The sequence below is a fragment of the Antennarius striatus genome, chromosome 3, assembly GCF_040054535.1.
Source record: "Antennarius striatus isolate MH-2024 chromosome 3, ASM4005453v1, whole genome shotgun sequence".
In the NCBI taxonomy this organism is placed as follows: Eukaryota; Metazoa; Chordata; class Actinopteri; order Lophiiformes; family Antennariidae; genus Antennarius; species Antennarius striatus.
In genome coordinates, this window is record NC_090778.1 from 18,099,057 (window position 1) to 18,120,866 (window position 21,810).

The window sequence follows — 21,810 nt, forward strand, 5'->3', positions numbered from 1 at the left end:
AACTACTGGCATCACACATGCATTTATAATAATATCCATGCTTGGGCCCATTGACATGCACACATGATTACTGGCAGTCCTACACATGGACATGTGTGTATACACAACAGATTTAAAATCTTTTCAGAGATACACACAACAAGTATGTGCATCCTCACTCAACCCAAAGAGCCATATGGAATTGCAGTAATTTTGAGGCTGTGGCAGAATTCCATAGGAATGAGGAGGAGTAGCCAGCAAATAAACAAAAATGGCGTTGGACTTTGTATACAGCTTCTAACTGGTGTCATAATTCTTCTAATTTGTTTCAGTCCTTCACAATTGGAATGTATTGTCAGACAGGAATTTGTATTTCTGTTCAACAGGTGAGGAAAGGAATCCAAAATGTTGTTAGTCAGAAATTAAGGGATGGTTTGTGTAACCGCTTGTTATTTTGTCAGTCTTTGGTCGGTTATGCATGGCTTACTTTTTAAAAATGCAAGTTATGATATTTACAGTGTGGACCACTATTTGTTTTCACCAATTTCTGATACAAATCAACACTGGTATCTCATTGAAAAAAGACCAGTTTTTAACATCAGCTGCAAACTGGTCATGGGAGAGTGGGAGGTAAGAACTCATTCAGGGTTTGTTCAAACATAAATGTAGTAATGTCATGTTAACAGACAATGTAGCCACAAGAGGGCATAAGTCAGCGTCTTATTGTGCCGATCCCGAGCCCAAATAAATAGAGGGTTGTGTCAGAAAGGGCATTCAACGTAAAACTTTTGCCAAATCAAATATGCAAATCAATTCTATTAATCAATTCTATGACTTCCATACGGGAACGGTCGAGGTTAACAACGACCGCCATCGGTGCTGTTCATCTACAGGGTGCCTGTGGAAATAGGACTACTGTTAGTCAAAGCAGGAGAGGAGGAAAGTGTGTTCATAGGACGAGAGAGAAGAGGAACACCAAGATTATAGGACTGACAGTAGGGATGTTGAATGTTGGAACTATGACAAGAAAAGGTAGAGAGTTGGTTGACATGATACAGAGTTGGAGGGCAGACATACTGTGTGTCCAGGAGACCAGGTGGAAAGGTAGCAATGTTAGAAGTTTAGGAGCTGGGTTCAAGTTGTTCTATCATGGTGTAGAAATGAGAAATGATGAGAAATGGAGTAGTTATCTTGAAGGAGGAGTTTGTTAGGAATGTCCTGTAGGTAAAAAGAGTGTCAGATAGAGTGATGAGTCTGAAGCTATAAATCGAAGGTGTGATATTTAAGGTTGTTAGTAGGTGTGCTCCACAGGTAGGATGTGAGCTGGAGGAGAAGGAGAAATTCTGGTTGGACTTTGATGAAGTGATGCAGAGCATACCTAGAAGTGGGAGACTTGTCATTTGTACTGACTTCAATGGACATGTTGGTGCAGCAAACAGGTGATAAGGAGGTGATTGGCATGTTTGGTATCCAGGAGAGGAATGCAGATGGTGGTTGACTTTGCAAAAAGAATGGAAATGGCTATAGTGAATACTTTCTTCCAGAAGATGAGGGGACATAGGGTGACTTCTAAGAATGGAGGTAGGAGTACACAGGTAGATTAAATCTTGTGTGGACGGTGTAATCTGAAGGAGATCAGGGACTGCAAATTAGTCGTAGACGAGAGTGTAGCCAAACAGCCTAGGATGGTGGTGAGTAAGATGAGTCTGGTGATGTGTGAGGAAAATGAAGAGAGCAAAGGCAGAGCAGAGGACGAAATGTTGGAAGCTGAAAAAGGAAGAGTGTTGCATGACTTTTAGGTCGTCAGGAGGTTCTTCCAGATGACTGGACAACTACAGCTAATGTGATCAGGGAGACAGGTAGGAGAGTACTTGGTGTGTCATCTGGAAGGAAAGTAGATAAGGAGGCTTGGTGGTGAAATGAGGAGGTACAGGAGTGTATACAGAGGAAGAAGTTAGCTAAGAAGTAGGACACTGAGAGGACTGAGGAGAGTAGACAGGAGTACAGGGAGATGCAGCGTAAGGTGAAAGTAAATGTAGAAAAGGCCAAAAAAGGGTCTTATGATTACTTGTATGCGAGGGTTGACAGTAAAAAGGGAGAGACTGATCTATACAGGTTGGCAAGACAGAGAGACAGAGATGGGAAGGACGTGCAGCAGGTTAGGGTGATTTAGGATAGGGATGGAAGTGTATTGACAGGTGCCAGTAGTGTGATGGGAAGGTGGAAAGAGTACTATAAAGAGTTGATGAAATGACGAAAATGAGAGAACAAAGACTAGAAGAGGTGAATGTTGTGGACCAGGAAGTAGCAAAGATTAGTCAGGATGAAGGAGGAGGGTATTGAAGAGGATGAAGAGTGGAAATGCACTCGGTCCTGATGATATACCTGTGGAGGTATGGAAGTGTCAAGGAGAGGTGGCAGTAGAGTTTCTGACTGGGTTGTTCAACAAGATCTTAGATCGTGAGAACATGCCTGAGGAATGGAGGAGAAGTGTGCTGGTGCCCATTTTTAGAACAAGGGAGATGTGCAAAGTTGTGGCAACTACGGAGGAATAAACCCAATGAGCCATACAATGACGTTATGAGAAAGAGTAGTTGAAGCTAGCCTAAGGGCAGAAGTGAGCATTGCTGAGCAGCAGTATGGTTTCATGCCAAAAAAAGAGTACTACAGATGCAGTATTTGCTTTGAGGATGTTGATAGAGAAGTACAGAGAAGGCCAGAGGAAGCTGCATTGTGTTTTTGTAGATCTGGAGAAAGCTTATGACAGGGTGCCCAGAGAGGAACTGGGGTATTATATGAGAAAGTTTGGAGTAGCAGAGAAGTATGTTAGAACGGTGCAGGACATGTATGAGGACTGTAAGACGGTGGTGGGGTGTGCTGCAGGTGTGACAGAGGAGTTCAAGGTGGAGGTGGGACTGCATCAGGGATCAGTTCTGACCCCCTGCATGTTCACTATGGTGATGGACAGGCTGACAGACGAGGTTAGACAGGAATCTCCATGGACTATGATGTTTGCAGATGACGTTGTGATCTGTAGTGAGAGCAGGGAACAGGTGGAGGAGAAGCTAGAGAGGTGGAGGTTTGTCCTGGAAAGGATAGGAATGGAGGTTAGCCGCAGTAAGACAGAGTACATGTGTGTGAATGAGAGGGACCCAAGTGGAAGAGTGAAGTTACAGGGAGAAGAGATCAAGAAAGGGAGGATTTTAAGTACTAAGGGTCAAGAGCAATGTGGAAAAGAGGTGAAGAAGCGTGTACAGGCAGGATGGAATGGGGGGAGAAAAGTGTGATGTGTGATAGCAGAGTTTCAGCAAGAATGAAAGGAAAGGTGTACAAAACTGTGGTGAGACCAGCGATGATGTTTGGTCTAGAGACAGTGTCACTGAGGAAAAGACAGGAGACAGAGCTGGAGGTCGCAGAGATATTGAGGTTCTCTTTGGGAGTGACCAGGAAGGATAGGATCAGGAATGAGTACATCAGAGGGACAGCACATGTTAGAGGTTTTGGAGATAAAGTCAGAGAGGCCAGACTGAAATGGTTTGGACATGTCCAGAGGAGAGATAGTGAATATATTGGTGGGATGCTGAGTTTTGAACTGCCAGGCAGGAGGCCTAGAGGAAGACCAAAGAGGAGGTTTATGGATGTAGCGAAAGAGGACATGAAGGTAGTTGGTGTGAGAGAAGAGGATGCAGAAGATATGGTCAGATGGAAGCAACTGATTCGCTGTGGGGACCCCTGAAGGGAAAAGCCGAAAGGAGAAGAAGATGTTATGTTGACAGACAGAATGCAGCTTAATGTACATAATTTCTCGAATAAAAAACATATTAAAATTGTATAAGGTGAACAACACCTTTGCTATTAATACTGAACAAAATATTTCCACACAGTTTCTTTCAGATTCTTAATATTGATGAAACCTATTAGAAGTTTCAGAAAGAAAGCCTTCCTGGAATTGAAGGCAATTTTGCCCATGAACCTTTGGATAAGGTGGATCACATCAAAGAAATGTTGACAGAATTTGCCAACAGAAAATGATTGAAAGATGGCCAGGCTACTTGCTTTAGCTGTAATTTGATAAAGACCTATTTATTAATAAAGAACCATATCTATGTTAAGATGGGGTGAGAAAAGGCTGGTGTAGTAAACTCAGCGACAGTATCCTTCAGCCAGTTTTCACAGAACCAACACAACACCCCAGAAAGCTAAAAATGCATGTGCTTGTGTTTGTGGATATTATTTTTACAGGATGTGGTTGTTGTGGGAGAAGAAAACTTCACCACCCCCTGCTACGTACAGATGGACTTGGAGGCATGTCACATCTTAACAGAGACACTGGGGACTTACTGCCTGGTGGGCCAGTCAATCTGCAAGGCAGCTGCCAAGAGGCTCAAACTGGCTGTTTTTGGACCCGTCTGCTGCACGACTTTGGACTATCACATCAGAGTCTATTGTCTGGATGACACTCAGGATGCACTAAAGGTAAAGTTTTGAGATGAAGGGATTCAAATCCAATTATTTCTGTGTTAAGCTGCCCTACTTCTGGAGATTTTATTTTTTTGCTATTGAATTAGCCTGGGTGTGTTTTCCTAGTGTCTTTATTAACAGTGAAGGCAGAGAAGAGTTGTGTGACGATGTAGGCTGAGTGCTTTGTTGTTTTCTTTCTCTCCATAGTCAGTTGCATTTGAAATAAGATATAGCTGAATAGACATGCTTTTTTCTTACCTCAAGTTTTTTTTTCTTACCTTAAGCCTTTTACTGCTTTTCTGCGGAGAAGCAGAAAACAAAATAGGTCAGGCAATGTCAAAAACTGGCGCTTTAGAATTTAAGCAAATTCAACTGGACGGACCATCTGATACTGGAGATTAACATTGGTAATTTATGCATGCAACGATAAGTCAAGTGTCACTGTGGCATACAGCCATGCACAGATTTACCATTTCAAACAAGTGATTGCAGTTTGAAAACAAAGTTCATGGGTATTTTTTTTTTAAATGAGACTTTGTGCTGTATAATTGAGCGTTTGTTGTTTCAAAGGGGACGTCTCTGCTGAATATCTACAGTAGAGCTGCTGTGTAGGAAGATAATAAGGAGGAACTGATTATTTTGAAAAGGTTGTTGGAGGCATCTTAACTCATAGTCTTAAGATATTTCTCCATCAAAAAATAACTTCTTATGTGTGTTTAATTTGTTTTCAATATGTCTTTACTTTAAGAGGCTGTAAATACAGTCAGTATGTGTGTTTACCTTCTCTTGTGCTGGTGCATGTCTGCAGGGCACATATCTACCCACCTATGTATCTGAATAAGCTCACTTGAAAACCTCACATTGTCAGGCTTTTTAACTCCACCCAGTAGTTGTCCATCACAGCGCCCAACCAATCACAGCGCATCTGCCAAAAGGAATCACGTGAACGATATGGCGTAAAGCATCGGCCAGCGAGGCTTTTTGTTGCGGTTACAACTTTCGTCCGCACAACAAGCAGATAACAAGGAGAAAAGGCTGGCCAAAGTTAAGTTTTTTGAGAAATGCCGGGTTTGTGCTTTGCGTTGTCGTGTGGACACTGTAAGCAAACTTTTTCTACCCAGGGGGCATCTCCCTGCGACGAAATCCACTGTGACGTTAGTGTGCGTGACCCAAGTCTATATGTACACACAGAATGGACGGAGTTAAAACTGGCTATTTTCTGACGTACAACAGCGCCACGTCCAAGACGCGTTGATATTAATGCTTGACAGTTGGATATTTGTTTGTCTGTTTCTTTCTTTATGAGTCATAAAGTTTATAAATTTATTATTTATTTTCATGTGTGTGTGTGTGTGTGTGTGTGTGTGTGTGTGTGTGTGTGTGTGTGTGTGTGTGTGTGTGTGTGTGTGTGTGTGTGTGTGTGTGTGTGTGTGTGTATATATATATATATATATATATATATATATATATATATATATACACACACACACACATATATACATATACATATATACATATATATATACATATACATAGAAGCTGCACTGTGGGCTTTGCTGGTATACAGACGTCAATATGAGAAGAATAAATAGAAATCCCACAGGACTTCATGTATGATGTATTAATATTATGAAGTGCAACATAACAAAGTCAAATGAGCTCCGGTTTACAGAAAGAACAAAGGTGTCAAATGGATTATATGTTTTACAAGCAGTCTAATATGATGAATTTAAGGGATATACTAAATTAAATACAAGTAATGGAATTTTACTGTCAAATGTTAAAGACACACTTCATTTGCTGTGGTTCATAAGTGCACCACTTTGACTGGTGGTGGGTAATTAATCAAGGATTTTATTGAGCATCTTAATCTGTCCTTTGAGTTCATTGTATTAGGAGAAATTATAATAGTGGACCAAAGAGGAGGTTTATGGATGTAGTGAAAGAGGACATGAAGGTAGTTGGTGTGAGAGAAGAGGATGCAGAAGACAGGGTTAGACGGAGGCACTGATTCACTGTGGCGACCCCTGAAGGGAAAAGCCGAAAGGAGAAGAAGAAAAAGAAGAGAAATGCTTCACTTTAAACCAGGGAATGCTACCACTGAGATTTTCAATGATATAATGAAAACTTAAGTTGTGAAGGATTTTGTCTGCATTATTAAGGAAAATGAGGAGGAAGTTCAAAGTATCAATTGTTTATTTTGTCCTGGGTTTTGCGTAGGAGGTTCTTCAGATGGAGACTCAGATGGGAGGGAAACTTTTGGATGAGCCAAAGACCCTGAGCTTTAAAGACAGCACACACAACCTGAGACTGTCTATCCATGATGTGCCACACACACACTGGAAGAGCAAACTTATTGCAAAGTATCAGGTGAGACGGTTCTTTATATACTTAGACATTTTACAAGGTACCTGAGACTCTTACCAAAAATATAATCAGTTTTGCTTCTGCTCCCATTCACCACAAATTCACAATATCTGAGAATTATTTTGGCCCCAAAAGCCTCAAAATTGTTAACAATCCATCTAAAGGTTTACAAATTGAGCTCCATTTAGTTTAAACTACAGTGTTATGAAGATGTCATATCCATTGGTTGTTGGTTATGTTCTGTGATAAGGGGAACAAGGACCTGTCATATCGCTAATCAGCTGCTCAGCCATGTGATGTTTTTCCTCACACAGCGCAACACTTGTTCGTATTGAGTTGATCAAGTTGTCTGAGCTACAGGATGACGGCTCGTTCCTTCTCAATGGCTGTCAGAGGTTACTGGATATGTACGAACTATGGCACCCTTCCAGGACTTACCTCCCAATCCCTACAACATAAAATCAGATTGCAACATGCTGCAAAATGAAGGGATGGTCACTGGAGACTTGATAGACATTGGGCCACAGGTTCAACATGGTGTGCTTGTGCATTCGTATTGCCTTAAGTAAGAGGCCCCCATTTTGCCTCTACCCGCCCGCACTGTAAAACCCTCTATTAGCTTTTAGATCCCGGACTGGCATCGTTACACAAACTCTGTTGTTTTGAAAATGACTGAATCCACTGTCTAATTTTCTTTCTTTTTTTATGAATACAGTGGTACCTCTACTTACAAAATTAATTGGTTCTGGAAGAAATTTCGTAAGTAGAGACACGTTTTCCATGCAAATGCCCTAATCCGTTCCAAGCCCCCCAAAATTCAGACATAAATGTTTTATTAAGCATAAAAATGCATCAAAACATGTAACTAATACATGTTACAATTAGATTATTACACAATGAATGAGAGTTGTGCATAATGTAAAAAAACAAAGAATAGAGTAAAGAAATAATAATGACGGTCATTTACCTTTTCACTGCTGTCTTCATTGTTTTTTGCCTTCTGTGGTTCCTGCGCTCTTGCCCATGCAGAACAACAGAGTGAATTCCAGTCCTCCTTTTGAATTTCTCCAACCACCCACGCAATGCCTTAAACTCCTTAAACTTCTTTTTGTTTTAATAACGTGGCAATTGTACATGCATTACGGCCATATTCTTCGGCGAGATCAACCAAACGCATCCCCATTTTCATACTTTTCTATTATCTCTTGCTTTGTTTGTATGGACAAAAAAACTATTTTCTTCATCTTTTCTTTTCCTCTTTTCTCCGTCACTTTCTTGGGATCCATAGTGAATACTCAAAAAGTTAATATATTTGCATAAAACTATCAGTAAACCTCATGGGTTGAGGTCCATCTTAGCCAATGGGATGCCAGGATGTAGGTAATAGCCAATGGCAGAGCAGCTATAAGAATGTTGCAGTCAGGAACCTGTGGGAGCTGTGAGTAGCAGTCCAGACTCTATTTTTACCTTTCATAACTCGAAATTTATTTTTTGACTAGAGGCAATATTTTCCTGTTGAGGCGTTTCGTAAGTAGAAAATTTAGTTATGTAGAAACATTCATAAGTAGAGGTACCACTGTAGTTATTTGGGGCATTTTGAATTTAATTGATAGGATAGCTGAAGGAATATAACAACAACTGAGAGAGTGACATGCAGCAAGGAGCCCTGAGTAGGAATCAAACCCCCGGCCACCCCATGAGGACTGCAGCCCCTGTTAATTCATCTAAACCTCTTTGCCATCTGTGGCCCAAATGTACCATCTAATTAACTGAAACACTGGGGGAGGCTGAAATGAACATTCAATTCACATGCAGCAACTCTGGTGTATATACCTGCAGCAGAATGCAGATGTCAGACTCCCTCAGCATTTGCATAATCTGTATTATTGTGTGATAAAACTGCACGTTTTACAATGAATGGATTATCTTGGCAGAGGATAATAGCTTAGTAACACAGATATGAAACATATGTGCTTAATATCTGAAAGAAGTAATGTCAACAAAAGGAGCAGAAATATTGTTGCATTGATATTTTTGTTGAGTGTACATAATAAATGATACATATATTATACACCATTATTTGGTGTATTTAGTATTAAAATAAATAAAAAACAAGTGTGATCATTTAAAAAGAAAAACAACAAGTTTCCCCAAGTGACTCAAATCCCCACAAGAACTTAAAATAAGAATCAACACTTCAGTTGCTTGAACTTGCTTTAACATGCAGTCGTGCAAATATCTCCACTGTGGGACTATTAAAGGTTTATCTAATCTTATCTTGTCTTATCCTTTTTATAGGAGATTCCATTCTACCAGGTGTGGAGTGGCAGTCAAAGAAGCCTTCACTGCACGTTCACTCTGGAGAGACTGAACTCAGCCGCCACAGAGATGAGCTGTAAACTATGTGTGCGGCAGGTGGAAGGAGAAGGACAGATCTTTCAGCTAAGCAACACACTCGAGGAGGTAAGTGTGCAGAAATCCACATGCATGCTGCAAAGCTGACTTGCTGTTTATTGGTTACTGCAAACAGCAACCTTCGCTATCACTGACTGAAAGATATAAATAAATAATCAGACAAAGAGATGAACTGCTCAGAGAGATAGAGGTTCTTTATGTGAATGTCTGCACTGCCAGACTGAATGTCCTTAAGTCACAAAGTTTTTCTGTCTGTCAGATAGTCAGGGTTCTAGCTACGGATGTAGGCCTGTTCAATCATTCATACTGAGGTTAAAGGTCACTCAACACAAGAGGAATGAGTTGTCTTTGATTTTTCTAGGTCATGCAGCCATTGTGTGTGTGTGTGTGTGTGTGTGTGTGTGTGTGTGTGTGTGTGTGTGTGTGTGTGTGTGTGTGTGTGTGTGTGTGTGTGTGTGTGTGTGTGTGTGTGTGTGTGTGTGTGTGTGTGTGTGTGTGTGTGTGTGTGTGTGTGTGAAAACACACATTTTAGGTTGAAGGTCAGGCATTCCTTTTGGAATGTCACTTGTTTTTGTTAGTATTTCTTTAACAATTTTCTTTAATTGTTAGTATTTCTTTAATGGTTTCTTTAATAGACTTTTTTTAACAATGTTAAAAAATGTTGTTGTTGTTTTTTTCTGTGGTGAGAATATTAAACCGTTGTGTTCGTACTAAGTTAACAAAGACACGAGGTTTAACTACTTATTTAATGGAGACAAATACCTTTTTTCATCTTTGGCCTCTGAGCAAAACAACAGTATAGTTTGAGTTGCAGCTTCTTGTGCAATCGATGTGTACGGAACGTTACCAGTAAAGCAGAGGCTATGCCCAGATTCACCTGTCACAATTTCTGCTCCTTTCTTATACAGGGGTGACACAGCTAATGTACATACATTTGTAAAATGATGTATCTAATGCAGTATAAAGCTTTTTTAAAGCCATCAACAATTGACTGTTCCTCCAAAATTAGGTAATATTAAAATAATGTACCCACATTCAAAAATATTTGTCAAACACATCATCTTAAGACCCGACTTCTCCTTGGGCAGTTAACCAGCCATGCTTTAGGCAAGGCAAATTTATTTGTATCGAACAATTGACACACAACTCAAATTCAAAGTGCTTTACAATGGCAAAGAAACACATTCAGCACAAAACTTTAAACTTAAGTATAAAGATGATTTAAAGGTATACATTAATATTAAATACATAAAAATAAAACATAATTTACACAATAAAAGTGCATTCAAAGTCAAGAAAAAGGTAGAGCATCAAAGAAAAACTTATTTCCTGGCCTCATTTTAAAGAGCTGAGAGTTTGAGCAGACCTCAGATCTTCAGGGAGTTTGTTTCCCTGGTGGCGTGCATAATAGTTGAATGTTTCTTCACTATTTTTGGTTATGATTCTGGAAACACACAATAAACCTGTTCATTGATGACCTTAGGAATCTGAATGCTTCATATGGAGCTAATAAGTCCATGATGCATTTTGGTCCGAGACCATTCAGTGCTTTGTAGACCAAAAAAAAGATTTTGTACCCTATCCTTTGACTAAGAGGAAGCCAGTGTAGGGATTTGAGGACTAGTGTAATATGTTTCTTGGTATTAGTTAGGCCTGTGGCAGCTGCAGCTGCTTGATTGATTTTTTTGTTTAAACCTGTAATTTTGAGGATGATGTTACGGCAGTATGGGTGACTCATTACATTTCAGTAGTGCCCAGTGCAACCCCCAAACTGCACTAAAATAAGAAATAGATTTCAGTCCTGGCTGGAATGGAAACACTTGCAAACACTGGTGATGGCACCAAATGAGTTTCAGAAGTAAAGGTCACAAAATTCTAGGGGCAGCAAGGAAAAGTATCAAAATTTTAATTATGAAGTCAGACCTTATTTTTCCTCCTCTTTTTCTCATTTGCTTTGAGCAACTGTAATCTGATTTTATGCTGCGCACGATGAAAGTTTGTTATCTCACAGTGAGGTTGGAGGTGTCCAGACTGCATGGTCACTGTGACTGCTGCCTATTGTGTCTTTCACAGTAGCCCCTTTCAAAAAATGAAAAACAAGAACAAAAATGTTTTGTAGAGGCATTTTTGACAAACGTTAGTGGTTGGTGCAACTCTCACTAACACAGCAGTGGGAGTTGATGAAGTCACAAGAAATGTGACTCCTTCAACTCCCCTTTCACCTTATTTTTTTTATTCAGTTTGCATTACCAGTGCTTTCTAGAAATGTTCTTGAAGATATATCAATCAATCAATCAATCAATCAATCAATCAATCAGCTTTTATTTGTAGTGCGCTTAATCACATCAACATACATTTCGATGTACTTTTACAGGCAGAGAAAGAGTTTAGAGTTAGGAGTTTTGATCCAAGCACTGAAGTGGGGATGGGAATGTCAGGCTGTGTTCACCAACCTCTGGGTTGCTGTCTTCTGTACGTGTTCCCCATCATCTAGTTGCTTATTCCAAACACACTATTACAGGTACATGGATGAATGTATGATGGCAACGGAGGAAGAAAGGAAGCAGAGCCCCAGCCGATGGATAGACGAGGGGTGATACTGGTGGGATTAGAAGAGCAGGTCCACAGTGGATGGACAGATGAGGGGTGAATCTGAGAAAGCCTGTGAGGGCATAGAGCACAGAGACCCCAGGGAAGAAGTGGAGTTAGTAAGGTGAGAATGAAGACTAGGAGAGAGAAAGGGCGGAGAGGAGGAGGAGTGACAGAGAGGTGAGCAGACAGGAACACATAGGAGCTCAATGTAAAGAAAAGTAGGAGTGAGAGAGTCAGAGAGAAAAGGAGGAGAGAGGAGCTCAGTGTGTCTTGATGATGAGTCTCCAGCAGTGTAGGCCGACAGCAAGCACCCTTATTGTAAGTTTCATGAAAAAGAATATGGTATATTCTGTCTATGAATGTTGCTGTATTTTCAAGACTGAGCCATAAGATCAATAATTGATCCTTTTTGTGATGATAATGATTTAACAAACATTTATTAAATAAAAATACTCCAACATGAACACGTAAAGCTTTAAACGTCTTTCATCACCTGTCATCTGAGAAAGGAGATCTACATTTCCTTATCCTCTCATTCAGCCCAGAGTCAAGGATGACAGCACTGTTGATATTAGATTTTTAAAAGCAATAAGAATAGGAATAAAAATAATAATAAGACTAATGAAAATTGAAAAATAAACTGCACGAGACATACCTTAAACCTACCTTTCAGCATATCTATCCTGCAGTTTCATGCCACTAATCAGTATGTCTAGACGCTGGCGCACTTTTGCTGTATGTGGATGGCAATAGTAAAAATCATTCTCAAACCAAATGCAGGAAATTCACAATTAGACCTGACTTGAAAACCTGAAAAACAGCTGTTATAAAATGTAAATATAGCCATAATTTCTGTAAGCACAACAGTGTGTCAGTTTTTTTTCTATGTCTGTTTAGATGCAATTATTAAACTGTAAACATTAAAGCTTAGCATATCTATTCATAAAATAAAAATTTTGGTACAACATCAATTTTGATATAGACGGTAACTAGGCCTTCAGAATAATTATGATGATAAAATAGGGTTTTCGTCAGTTATTGAAATTAGAACTGAGTAGCTAAAACAGCATTCAATGAGTCTCTTTGTTTATCCAGGAAAAGCTGGGGTCCCCGAAACCAGCCGGCAGGAAAAACAAAAGAGAATAACATGTTAAAAGCATCTAATATTTCAACCCAGAAACAGAGATGTCCCTTTGCTCCAATCATTCAGTCTGTAGCTGCAGAGAGATGCTATAATTTGGGGCAATGTCGATGCAGTATAGTGTAATCATTCAGTCAACGGCAGCAGTTGTCGTTTCTGTTCTACCACTGCCTCCATTCTGCTTTGGAGTGGAAGATTAATAGAATGAAGAAGAAACAAGAAGAAAGTGAAGGAAAGAGAGAGAACTTTGAAACAGATTTGTGTTTTTCACACTAGGTTGTGTTAATTAAGAGTGTACCAGTTACTTTACCAGTAGTTGGTTACATTGTAGGAAAACATAAGAGATGAACAGACTCTTTTGCCAGAAGGAAACATATAGTGATGCATTTGAGATATAAATATGATGGATTCACTTCTGCAGATGCAACTTATGATCGACATTTGACTCTTATGGCCTCCTAGTATATTGCCTATTGATCATCCATAATCAAGCTATACTTTGACAAGAACTTATTTCTCTCTTTGAGCTGAAACTAAAGTTTAAATTTTATAGTATTTTTTCTTCTGTTAAACACATTAACGGTTCCTCTGTGTCTTTCCAGGAGGTCCAGTGCATTGACACATCGCTGATGGATCCTGCCAGTAACATCACAACCTTAGTGGGGCCTAATGCCTTTCGCATTCCTTTATCCATCAGACAGAAGCTTTGTGGCAGTCTAGATGCCCCACAGACCAGAGGCAATGACTGGAGGATGCTTGCCCACAAACTCAACCTTGGCAGGTGATATACATGCACACCTTTTTAGCCTTTACTCCTTGTGTGTTTCCCGAGGGTGTTTTGTTTCTTTTATCAGTAACACACTTCTTCTCAGATACAAGGGAGCTCATTAAGTTGGTCTGTCACCCTTTAACAACAGAAGGAGTATTATGTACTGTATTGTGACGAGTCCTGGCAGATGAAATTAGATGAGGCAGTTCAACTATATCAGTATTGTTTTTGTTTTTACTCTATTACTTAAACCGTAATAGGGGAATCAAATATAGAGCAAGTACAAATAAAAGAAAGGCAAAGAATCAAGTTAGTTTTGTGAGTAGTGCCCTTACTCAAATGTAGTAAACAACAAAAGTTTTGCTCAGTTTAGACACATTTATTCTTCTGAAGTTATATCCCCATAGAGTAAGAATAATCTACGACTGTACAGTTGGGCTGCTAGCCACATGCTTTTCTACCTTTACTATCTATTCACTGACAAAATCTTCCGTCCGCAGATTTCTTAAAGTGTCAGACTAGTTATTCTTTGAGTAGCAACTACCAAAGCAGACGCAAATTATTAAGGGGATAATTGGGCACAAATGATCTTATTGTACCAACAGTCTGCAGCTCATCATGTAGTTTATTATTGTGGGTACTAAATATTCCTGATCTGTGAATTAAAGAAATGGGATGCTAGCCTTGTGTTGTTTGCTTCAGTGGTTCCACTCAAAGCCAATCTTCAAAAGGAGCATGATGAAATGGTCCAACAAGTAAATACCACCTTTTATCCCGATTGCTTCTCTAACTGCCATGTCACGCCTGTCTGAGTTCAAAGTATGACTCATGCTTCACCCCCTCAGCCATTACTGATCACATTACTATAATATTTACGTTTATACAAACATGGAGCTGTTCACATTGAATTCAGAATCATACAGGTCATACAGTTTCTATATAGAGTTTCTGTTTTAATGTGACAAAGCAAATCCCGGTTATTAAGTTCAGGCAACATCAGGACAGTCTTTATCACACACTGCATAAACATGGAGATGAGTTGGAGTGAGGAAGAAAGTAATAAAATTAATGAAAATATCTTATTAGATGTTTTAAGTGGGAAGAAATAGAAGAGGTTTGGAGCAGAGAAAGTACATTTCTCTGTTTGTGTTTAAACAGTACTTGAGCATGCCAAGAGTGCAATCACAGGATTTACAAAGGAACAGAAAGTCTTGTTTTTATACCCATGTGCCTCAAATCTGATGGCTTTTCTGCCAAAGCAGCATTGGGATCTTTGACAGCAGGGGCTCAGTGTCTGCAACCACTGTGCCCTCAACTCTTGACAGCTTGACAGCTTTAGTACTATGCAAATTGTTCTCCAGGTGGACTTGTTGGCTTACTTTTCTGTACTTTTCCTGAATGTGTTTTGTTGTTCAGATTATTTGCGTAAAACCATTAGGCATTTGCAAAGGATACATATACTTGTTACTGTTTCCAGATATCAGCTGTTAAATGAAATGTAATTATAAATAACTTGTCCCTGCCATGAACTGGCATCTTACCCAGGGTGTACTCTGCCTTTCACCCGTAGCCAGCTGGGATAGGCTCCAGTAGAAACCGTGAGGCAGATAAGTGGGTGTAGACGAGAAGATTGTGGTGATCTCCTCTCCACTATTTGTCAGCCTTGCATTAAAATGTAGTTAAAACAAATATTTCACTTTTAATTATTTTTAGATGATACTGTTACTTATTTACATCCTGCAGCAGTTTATGTTCTGAAAATTAGAATGTTTAATTCCATGTGCCATTGTCTTCATTAGTAGATACCGTGTCATTGAGCACCTTTACAAGATGTTCTTTGTTGTATTTGTTTTGGGGAGATGTATAGTTTTGAATATGAATTAACATTATGTGGCGTCTGACAGGTATTGAAGCTTTTGGACTCTTTATGTGTAGATTCTATTTACAAGACTCTTTTTATAATTACCAGTTATGAAAAGGGGCAACTCTTTCAGATGAAATTTGGTTCCTGTTTTGATTTGTTGTTGTAGCCTTTAGCGATATTGTAATGTTGTATTATTATAATCTTATAATGATGTTTGTAACCAAAAACATTTTGCCTCAAGAGACTTAGCTCAGGGTAGGTGTAAACATTCTCCACTATAAAATATTTACCATGGCTGTTGTCCCTCATAAATTTTACAGGTACTTGAACTACTTTGCCACTAAATCCAGTCCAACCGGTGTGATTTTGGATCTTTGGGAGGCGCAGCACTTCCCCGATGGAGACCTAAATGAACTGGCCGCTGTGCTGGAAGAGATGGGTCGCAGTGACAGCAGCTTCACATCAATGACAAAGGAACACTGACAAAGCAGCTTACTTAAACTGACAACAGTAGAACTCCGGAGATGATTAGATGCACTTTCTCTGCAATTGACACTGCAGTGACGGCAATTAAGCACCTGCTAAATACCGACATGGTAACACAATGAGAAGTGCTCAAGCTGGAAGTAAGAGTGTAATCTAAACTATAACAATGATCAGGAAGAAACAATATATTAACACGCCTAAAAAATAGTGTCTAGTGTAATGCCAGTTGTTATCCTCCTGTTACTTTATACAGAATGAAGGAAAGCAGAGAAAAGAAAACAGTCAAAATGAAAAACTTGAAGAAGTCTAATAGAATAATTAAGAGAAAAAGGCCAATCTGACTGAAGGAGTGACGAAAAAGAGAAAGTGTTAAAGACAAGCCTTTTTTTTTTTTATAATGAGAGTGAAGACGGAGAGGAGCTAAACGAATTACAGAAGGGAGATCGTTACCTTACAGTGAAAGAAGTGGCTGGTGATCATCCAAACGAACAGGTTTGAAAATAGATAATGAGAGGTGGGACCTGAAGGCGGGATCCCATTCTCCTCATGTGAGCCTTGGCTGTACGTGTTTGCCAGTACAGTTTGTTGTCTTATCGTTTCCTAGGGAACGCTCCACGTAATCCTGCTGTCCATATGTGTGGATCATTTCCTGCTAACATAACTTGTTAAACAGGCAATCAGGGATCCTGACCTGAAACAAGCCCACGGCAACTGGTTTCTCTTTCATTGCCTGACATTATAAGTGTGTTTACATTGATGCAATACAGTGACTTTTTGACTTTCCTCTAATATGCATGAAGATTTTAAGTTATCAAAGGCAATCCGCAGTCAAAATCAACAGCAGTTGAACTTCTACAAGTAGTGGTGTTCTAAGAGCCAACTAAAATGTGATATCATGCATTCATGCAAGTACAAGCTCTTTTTCATTTACATTTTGCAGTTATGACAGAGGTATGAAATTGTCTTTAATGATATTTAAGACTGCATTAATGAAAAATATGTAAACAAGGCAAGGACTCAGACTGACATCCATCTACATTGTACACTAATATGTTTCTGTAGGTATTGGGGAAATCATCATCAGCTTGAAGTATTGAAATGGTAATTTTCAAGCTGGGATGGCATCTTAATGCAGAATTAATTGTTACTATGTTATCTGCAGTAATGGTGCTGTCCCAAAGGAGCTGTTTGGTGATGCAGAATGGAAAACCCGAGCTGTGGTGCCCAAGTTTGTTTGTTTTTTCTTTACCACAATTTCCAATCCAGCAGTCTTTAGACTATAGCGGCTTGATTCTGGACAGGGTCCGAACTCAAAGTGAAGAGACAGGAAGCATAAAAGGATGAAAATAAGTTAAAAAAACACTCAGAATTTTAAAGACAGCCATATGCAGATTGCCATAACATTATGTAATAGTGAGTGAAATACAGGTGATATCATTTATTACTGCTAAATGTACCCAATATACAGATTTTATCAATCATATTTTAATTGATTAAAAAAATAACCTACATATATTAATAAATATGTCTGTTTCTTTCACATTCTTGGTTTTCTTTCAGGACAAGGTGTCACTTGTGTAATCCACCATCAGGCCTTATATGATTTGATTCATGATTTCCACCATGACTTTTCTGGTCACTAGCACCATCCAGTGGTTTTTAATGAACACCTTCTTCTGATCTTCTTAAACATGTAAATACATGATTATCATGTTCATTCTAATTACCTTGAATTTACATATGTTTATTTTTATCTGGTGGTCATTCTTGTGTTATTTGCATTATTAATGTTTTGATCCATTTTAATGTCTATAGAGGAGAGGATAACATTTTTAACATATCAGTTAGTTGCCCTTATCTAAATCACTGTACTGTCTGCAAACAACATTCTCACTCATGATGTAATTGTTGGATAAAAAAAAAATATTTACAGTTCAGGATCAGGTCACCAACAAGAGGGACTTATGTAAAATGAATTGTACTATATTTGTATTTTACAGAACATCATTGTGAAGCAAGGCTACCATTCAATATGCAGCAACTCAGGCAGTCTGATGAAAATGCTGCAACATGCCTTGACAAAAAACAAACAAACTGCCTTAGTGGCTTTTGAATAGTTGTCAGTTTCCCTTGAGGAGAAGAACTTCTTCTTGCGAAAGGACAACAGGGACGTTCAGTTAAAAAGAAACACAAAATCTGAAGATGTTTCTGCTCTGAACAATGGAGGGACGCCATATGAAACCACCAGATTTATAAAGGAAAAGAATAAAGCAGAGAAAATCAAGTAGGCTGAAAGAGTGAGTTAACACTGGTGCAAAAGGTCAGATTTTTACCCCATTTGTGACAGATTTTGTCGTAATGTTGTGCACACAGGAACAAATTTTGATGTTGCTCTTCAACATTGATTTTTCTTTATTTATTTGATTGTTCAGTAATTTGCCAGTTAAATTTGACCCCTTGTATCAATGTGAAACCAGGTCAGGGTAGAGATTATGTTTGTTCTATGTTTGGACAGCCTTATCAAACATGCGAGGAGGTGTGTTATTAAATGACAGTGTGGATGTTTGGTATGTTTTCATATGAAACTGTTCATGTCAGGTGTTAGGAATCTAAAGGGAAGAGTGTAAATTATGAGGATAAAAGCCTATAACATTAAGTCATCAATTTAGTTTGTTCCAGGGCAAGATGTGAACCCAAAGGCCATCACTATGTCTTTCATACAATGTACTCAACTCATTTGTATAATACAAGATCAAATTTTAACAGGTGGAGTGTGTGCAAGGAAGCAATCGTTAAAAAAAAGGTTACCAGTTACTGTGTAACTTTATCCAAAGATTGGTCCTCGCCATCATCCTAGTCAACAGAGTTTACCAGCAGGACAGACTTTCTACTGAAGAAGGGAGCTAATGCAGGCCTCCGGAATGTTATCCTACCTGATTTGAAGGTGAAAAGAGTAGTGTTAAGATATCAAAGTATGTAAAAATGTTTTCTATCCACAGTATGTACAGTTGTGTACTGTTAGATATATTTGGCAAATTTGAGAAGATAAACAGAGCAGTACAGTTAGTTTCTAGTTTGTATGTTACAAATTTTTGTTTTTGTTTTTTGAGTTGATTTCCTGTTTTGTAAAAGCAGTGTCTACTATGCAAACTGGCATTGATTATCTTGATAAAGTCTGTAACTATAGCTGTGCTTGTAATTGCTTATAAGTTTAATATCAGGGGTGATATTTGATTTTATTCGTGTGGGGTAGTGTTGATCCATTTTAGCTAATTCTGGCACGCTTCATAAATCTTGCTCAATCTTGTTGAATGCTTGCCTCTCTATCTCCTTTAATTGTTTTCTGTACAAAGTGTAAGAAAGAATTTTTAAGACAATTAATAAATTATATTTATAAGCAATGCTGAAACAGGGAGTTGCATTTGTGTCTTATTTCTATAGAAGACTTGCACTGATGTACTATTACAGCTCCTACTATGTGGAGGAGGGATTAGAAATGCAATTCGAAGACCACAAATATTTACATTTGGTTTACATTGCTTTTATAGTCTACCTTTTTTTCTGTGAGAATCATATTTAGGATATAAGATATTAAGTATGTGGATAGAGTATCCTGAAGGAGACTTTAAAACAGAAAAAATTATACCAGTTAACATGGAAAATAAAAAATATAAAAGCTATAAAATATGTGAATGCACTGACAGTAGTAAGATGCCTTGCTAGTTCACTTCGTAGTAAGGACCACAGTCAGCCTCCATAAATTGTGCACCAGTCTTGTGGATGAGTGAAACACTTTATTGGGGGAATGTTCAACCAATTTACTGAATGAAAACACTACTTGCTCTCACAGACTGCTACAGTAGATGAAGATTACATAAGGCACAACATCCAAGTGGAAAGAAAGGGCATTTAAAAACACATAAATTCTGCCACATCTTCAACAATGACAAATCATCGTACATTATAGTTGGCAGAGAGACCACAAAAATAGACCAAAACAGCTAAAGATGGATAGATCAGTGCCATTTCAGAGAAGTCGCACAAAAATGTCAAAGACAAAAGAGTAGTGACAAAAGAAATATAGATTTACCTTGAGGGACGTTTCATTTTGAGGAGTATAGTTTTTAGCTTCATAAAATTTGACAGCTACTCTGACAATTTGAATTGTATTCTTAAAACTCACCTGCTGAACCCAGCAGATGACATATTATTATTTCATTTCGGGGATAGTTTTTTTCAGTGAGACAGTTCAATGTTAATGAACATGTGTGAGACGGCATGTTCGTCAGACAAACGTGACCAAGAGGGAAATGTCAGTGGGTGCTTTCTTTCTACTATCACAATACCACGTGGGGTTTTTTTTTTTTTTTTTAATTTAATTTAATTTTAGTATCTTAAGTAAGGTTTTCAGGTCTGGCTTCAAAAAATACATATCTCTCATCAACCTGGTTACATCTGAACAGTTACCAATGACAAATGACTGAGGTACTCCTAAATTGCACTAAAGATTCATGAATCAAGTGAAAACTCATTGCAACCTCAAATAGCCTTAGCCCCTGTAATTGTTGTGGAGTACCTATAGATGGCACTGTTGTTGCTCCAATACTGCCTCCTCTTCTCAAGCAAGTTCAGTTTACGAAAGGGCAAGGAAACACAGAGGCATGTACAGCCTCAATACAGGTTTTCTTTGTACATACAAATTTTATTTTTCACAGACAGTCTTAGATTTCTACACGGAAAATAGACTCAACTTTCATTTTCCATTTCAGGTCAAAAATATATTTTTTTTTAAACATTTTTATCAGTGTCAACAAACATTTACCAGGGTAAAACAGAACTTTAAAAGCTTAAAATACACTTCCTGTCACATAGTGTCAGTCATTATTACCAAAACAGTCAATTTAAGAGTGACAATGTGTTCATTCCAATTACAGCATAAAAGCAGTAGTAGTAGTGACAGTGTTTTAAAAAGAGATGTCATGCTGCAATAATGAACTGCCTTAAAGCACATGCTTTCCCTTCAATCAGTTGGACATTCATCTACAGGTAGGGTAGCTTTCATAGAAAGCAGTGATATAATATTCCACTAACTGGTCAGTGGCTCATCTGTGTATCTTTGCAGCTACAATGCCAAGTCAGTCTCTTACTCCAAGGACCTTGTTGAACTCAACGCATGAGTCAGAAATGAAAACATCTCATCTTCTCTGACAGATTGAGGTGGGCCTCATAAGGCCTGATTGTCTCTGATTCACTGAAGATATTTTTCAAGGGGGACTTGAACTGACGGATTACAGGCATCTCAAAGTTTGCAATCCTTCCATCTCAAAGTGATGATCCTTCTTCCTGTACTGTCTCTTTTTCAAAAGATGCAGGATGGTGATTGTTAATGCCCCGTTCTGTGTGTAAAAACATACACCTAGCAATATCTGCTCACAGCTTGATATCCTGTGATTCTGACATCTTGGCAAGTGTCTTTTTGACCCGTAGGGCTGTGAGGCGGGAGGCTGGGTTGTGGGCCCAGCATTCTGTCATCAACCTCCCCATCTGTCTCAAACACTGAGAGAATGCAGAATTCTGTTAGGAAGATCATTCGATTACAGTCAAACCTCGGTTTTCGAACGCTTCTGTCCAGGATGCTTCCTCCGTAGCGCATTTGTGTTCAAAGTTTGATAGGATATCTTTTATTAAAATAAAACACAGTGTCTATTTCTACCCTTTTTATTTATGGTAAACAGT

At 38.7% G+C, this 21,810-nt stretch overlaps 2 protein-coding genes across 7 annotated transcripts in view; one reads left to right on the forward strand and one right to left on the reverse strand.

The window, feature by feature from the left end:
- Nucleotides 1-19,481, forward strand: part of unc5ca (unc-5 netrin receptor Ca) — a 220,692-nt gene extending 201,211 nt beyond the window's left edge. The window contains exons 14-19 of one of the 2 annotated variants that reach the window (XR_011035077.1): nt 4,222-4,455; nt 6,661-6,810; nt 9,106-9,270; nt 13,558-13,736; nt 15,909-17,767; nt 18,075-19,481. Coding sequence is in view for 1 of the 2 variants with exons in the window: in XM_068311709.1 (XP_068167810.1) it covers nt 4,222-4,455; nt 6,661-6,810; nt 9,106-9,270; nt 13,558-13,736; nt 15,909-16,071 (891 nt within the window). In the remaining variant the exon portion in view is untranslated. Of the gene's footprint in view, nt 1-4,221; nt 4,456-6,660; nt 6,811-9,105; nt 9,271-13,557; nt 13,737-15,908 lie in introns of both variants that reach the window. The other variant, XM_068311709.1, reaches the window with a different exon arrangement.
- Nucleotides 19,482-19,872: 391 nt separating this feature from the next.
- Nucleotides 19,873-21,810, reverse strand: part of bmpr1ba (bone morphogenetic protein receptor, type IBa) — a 71,764-nt gene continuing 69,826 nt past the window's right edge. For all 5 annotated transcript variants that reach the window (XM_068311714.1, XM_068311710.1, XM_068311712.1 and 2 more), the window contains one exon: nt 19,873-21,630. In XM_068311714.1, the coding sequence (XP_068167815.1) occupies nt 21,505-21,630 (126 nt within the window). In that variant the 3' untranslated portion in view covers nt 19,873-21,504. The remainder of the gene's footprint in view (nt 21,631-21,810) is intronic.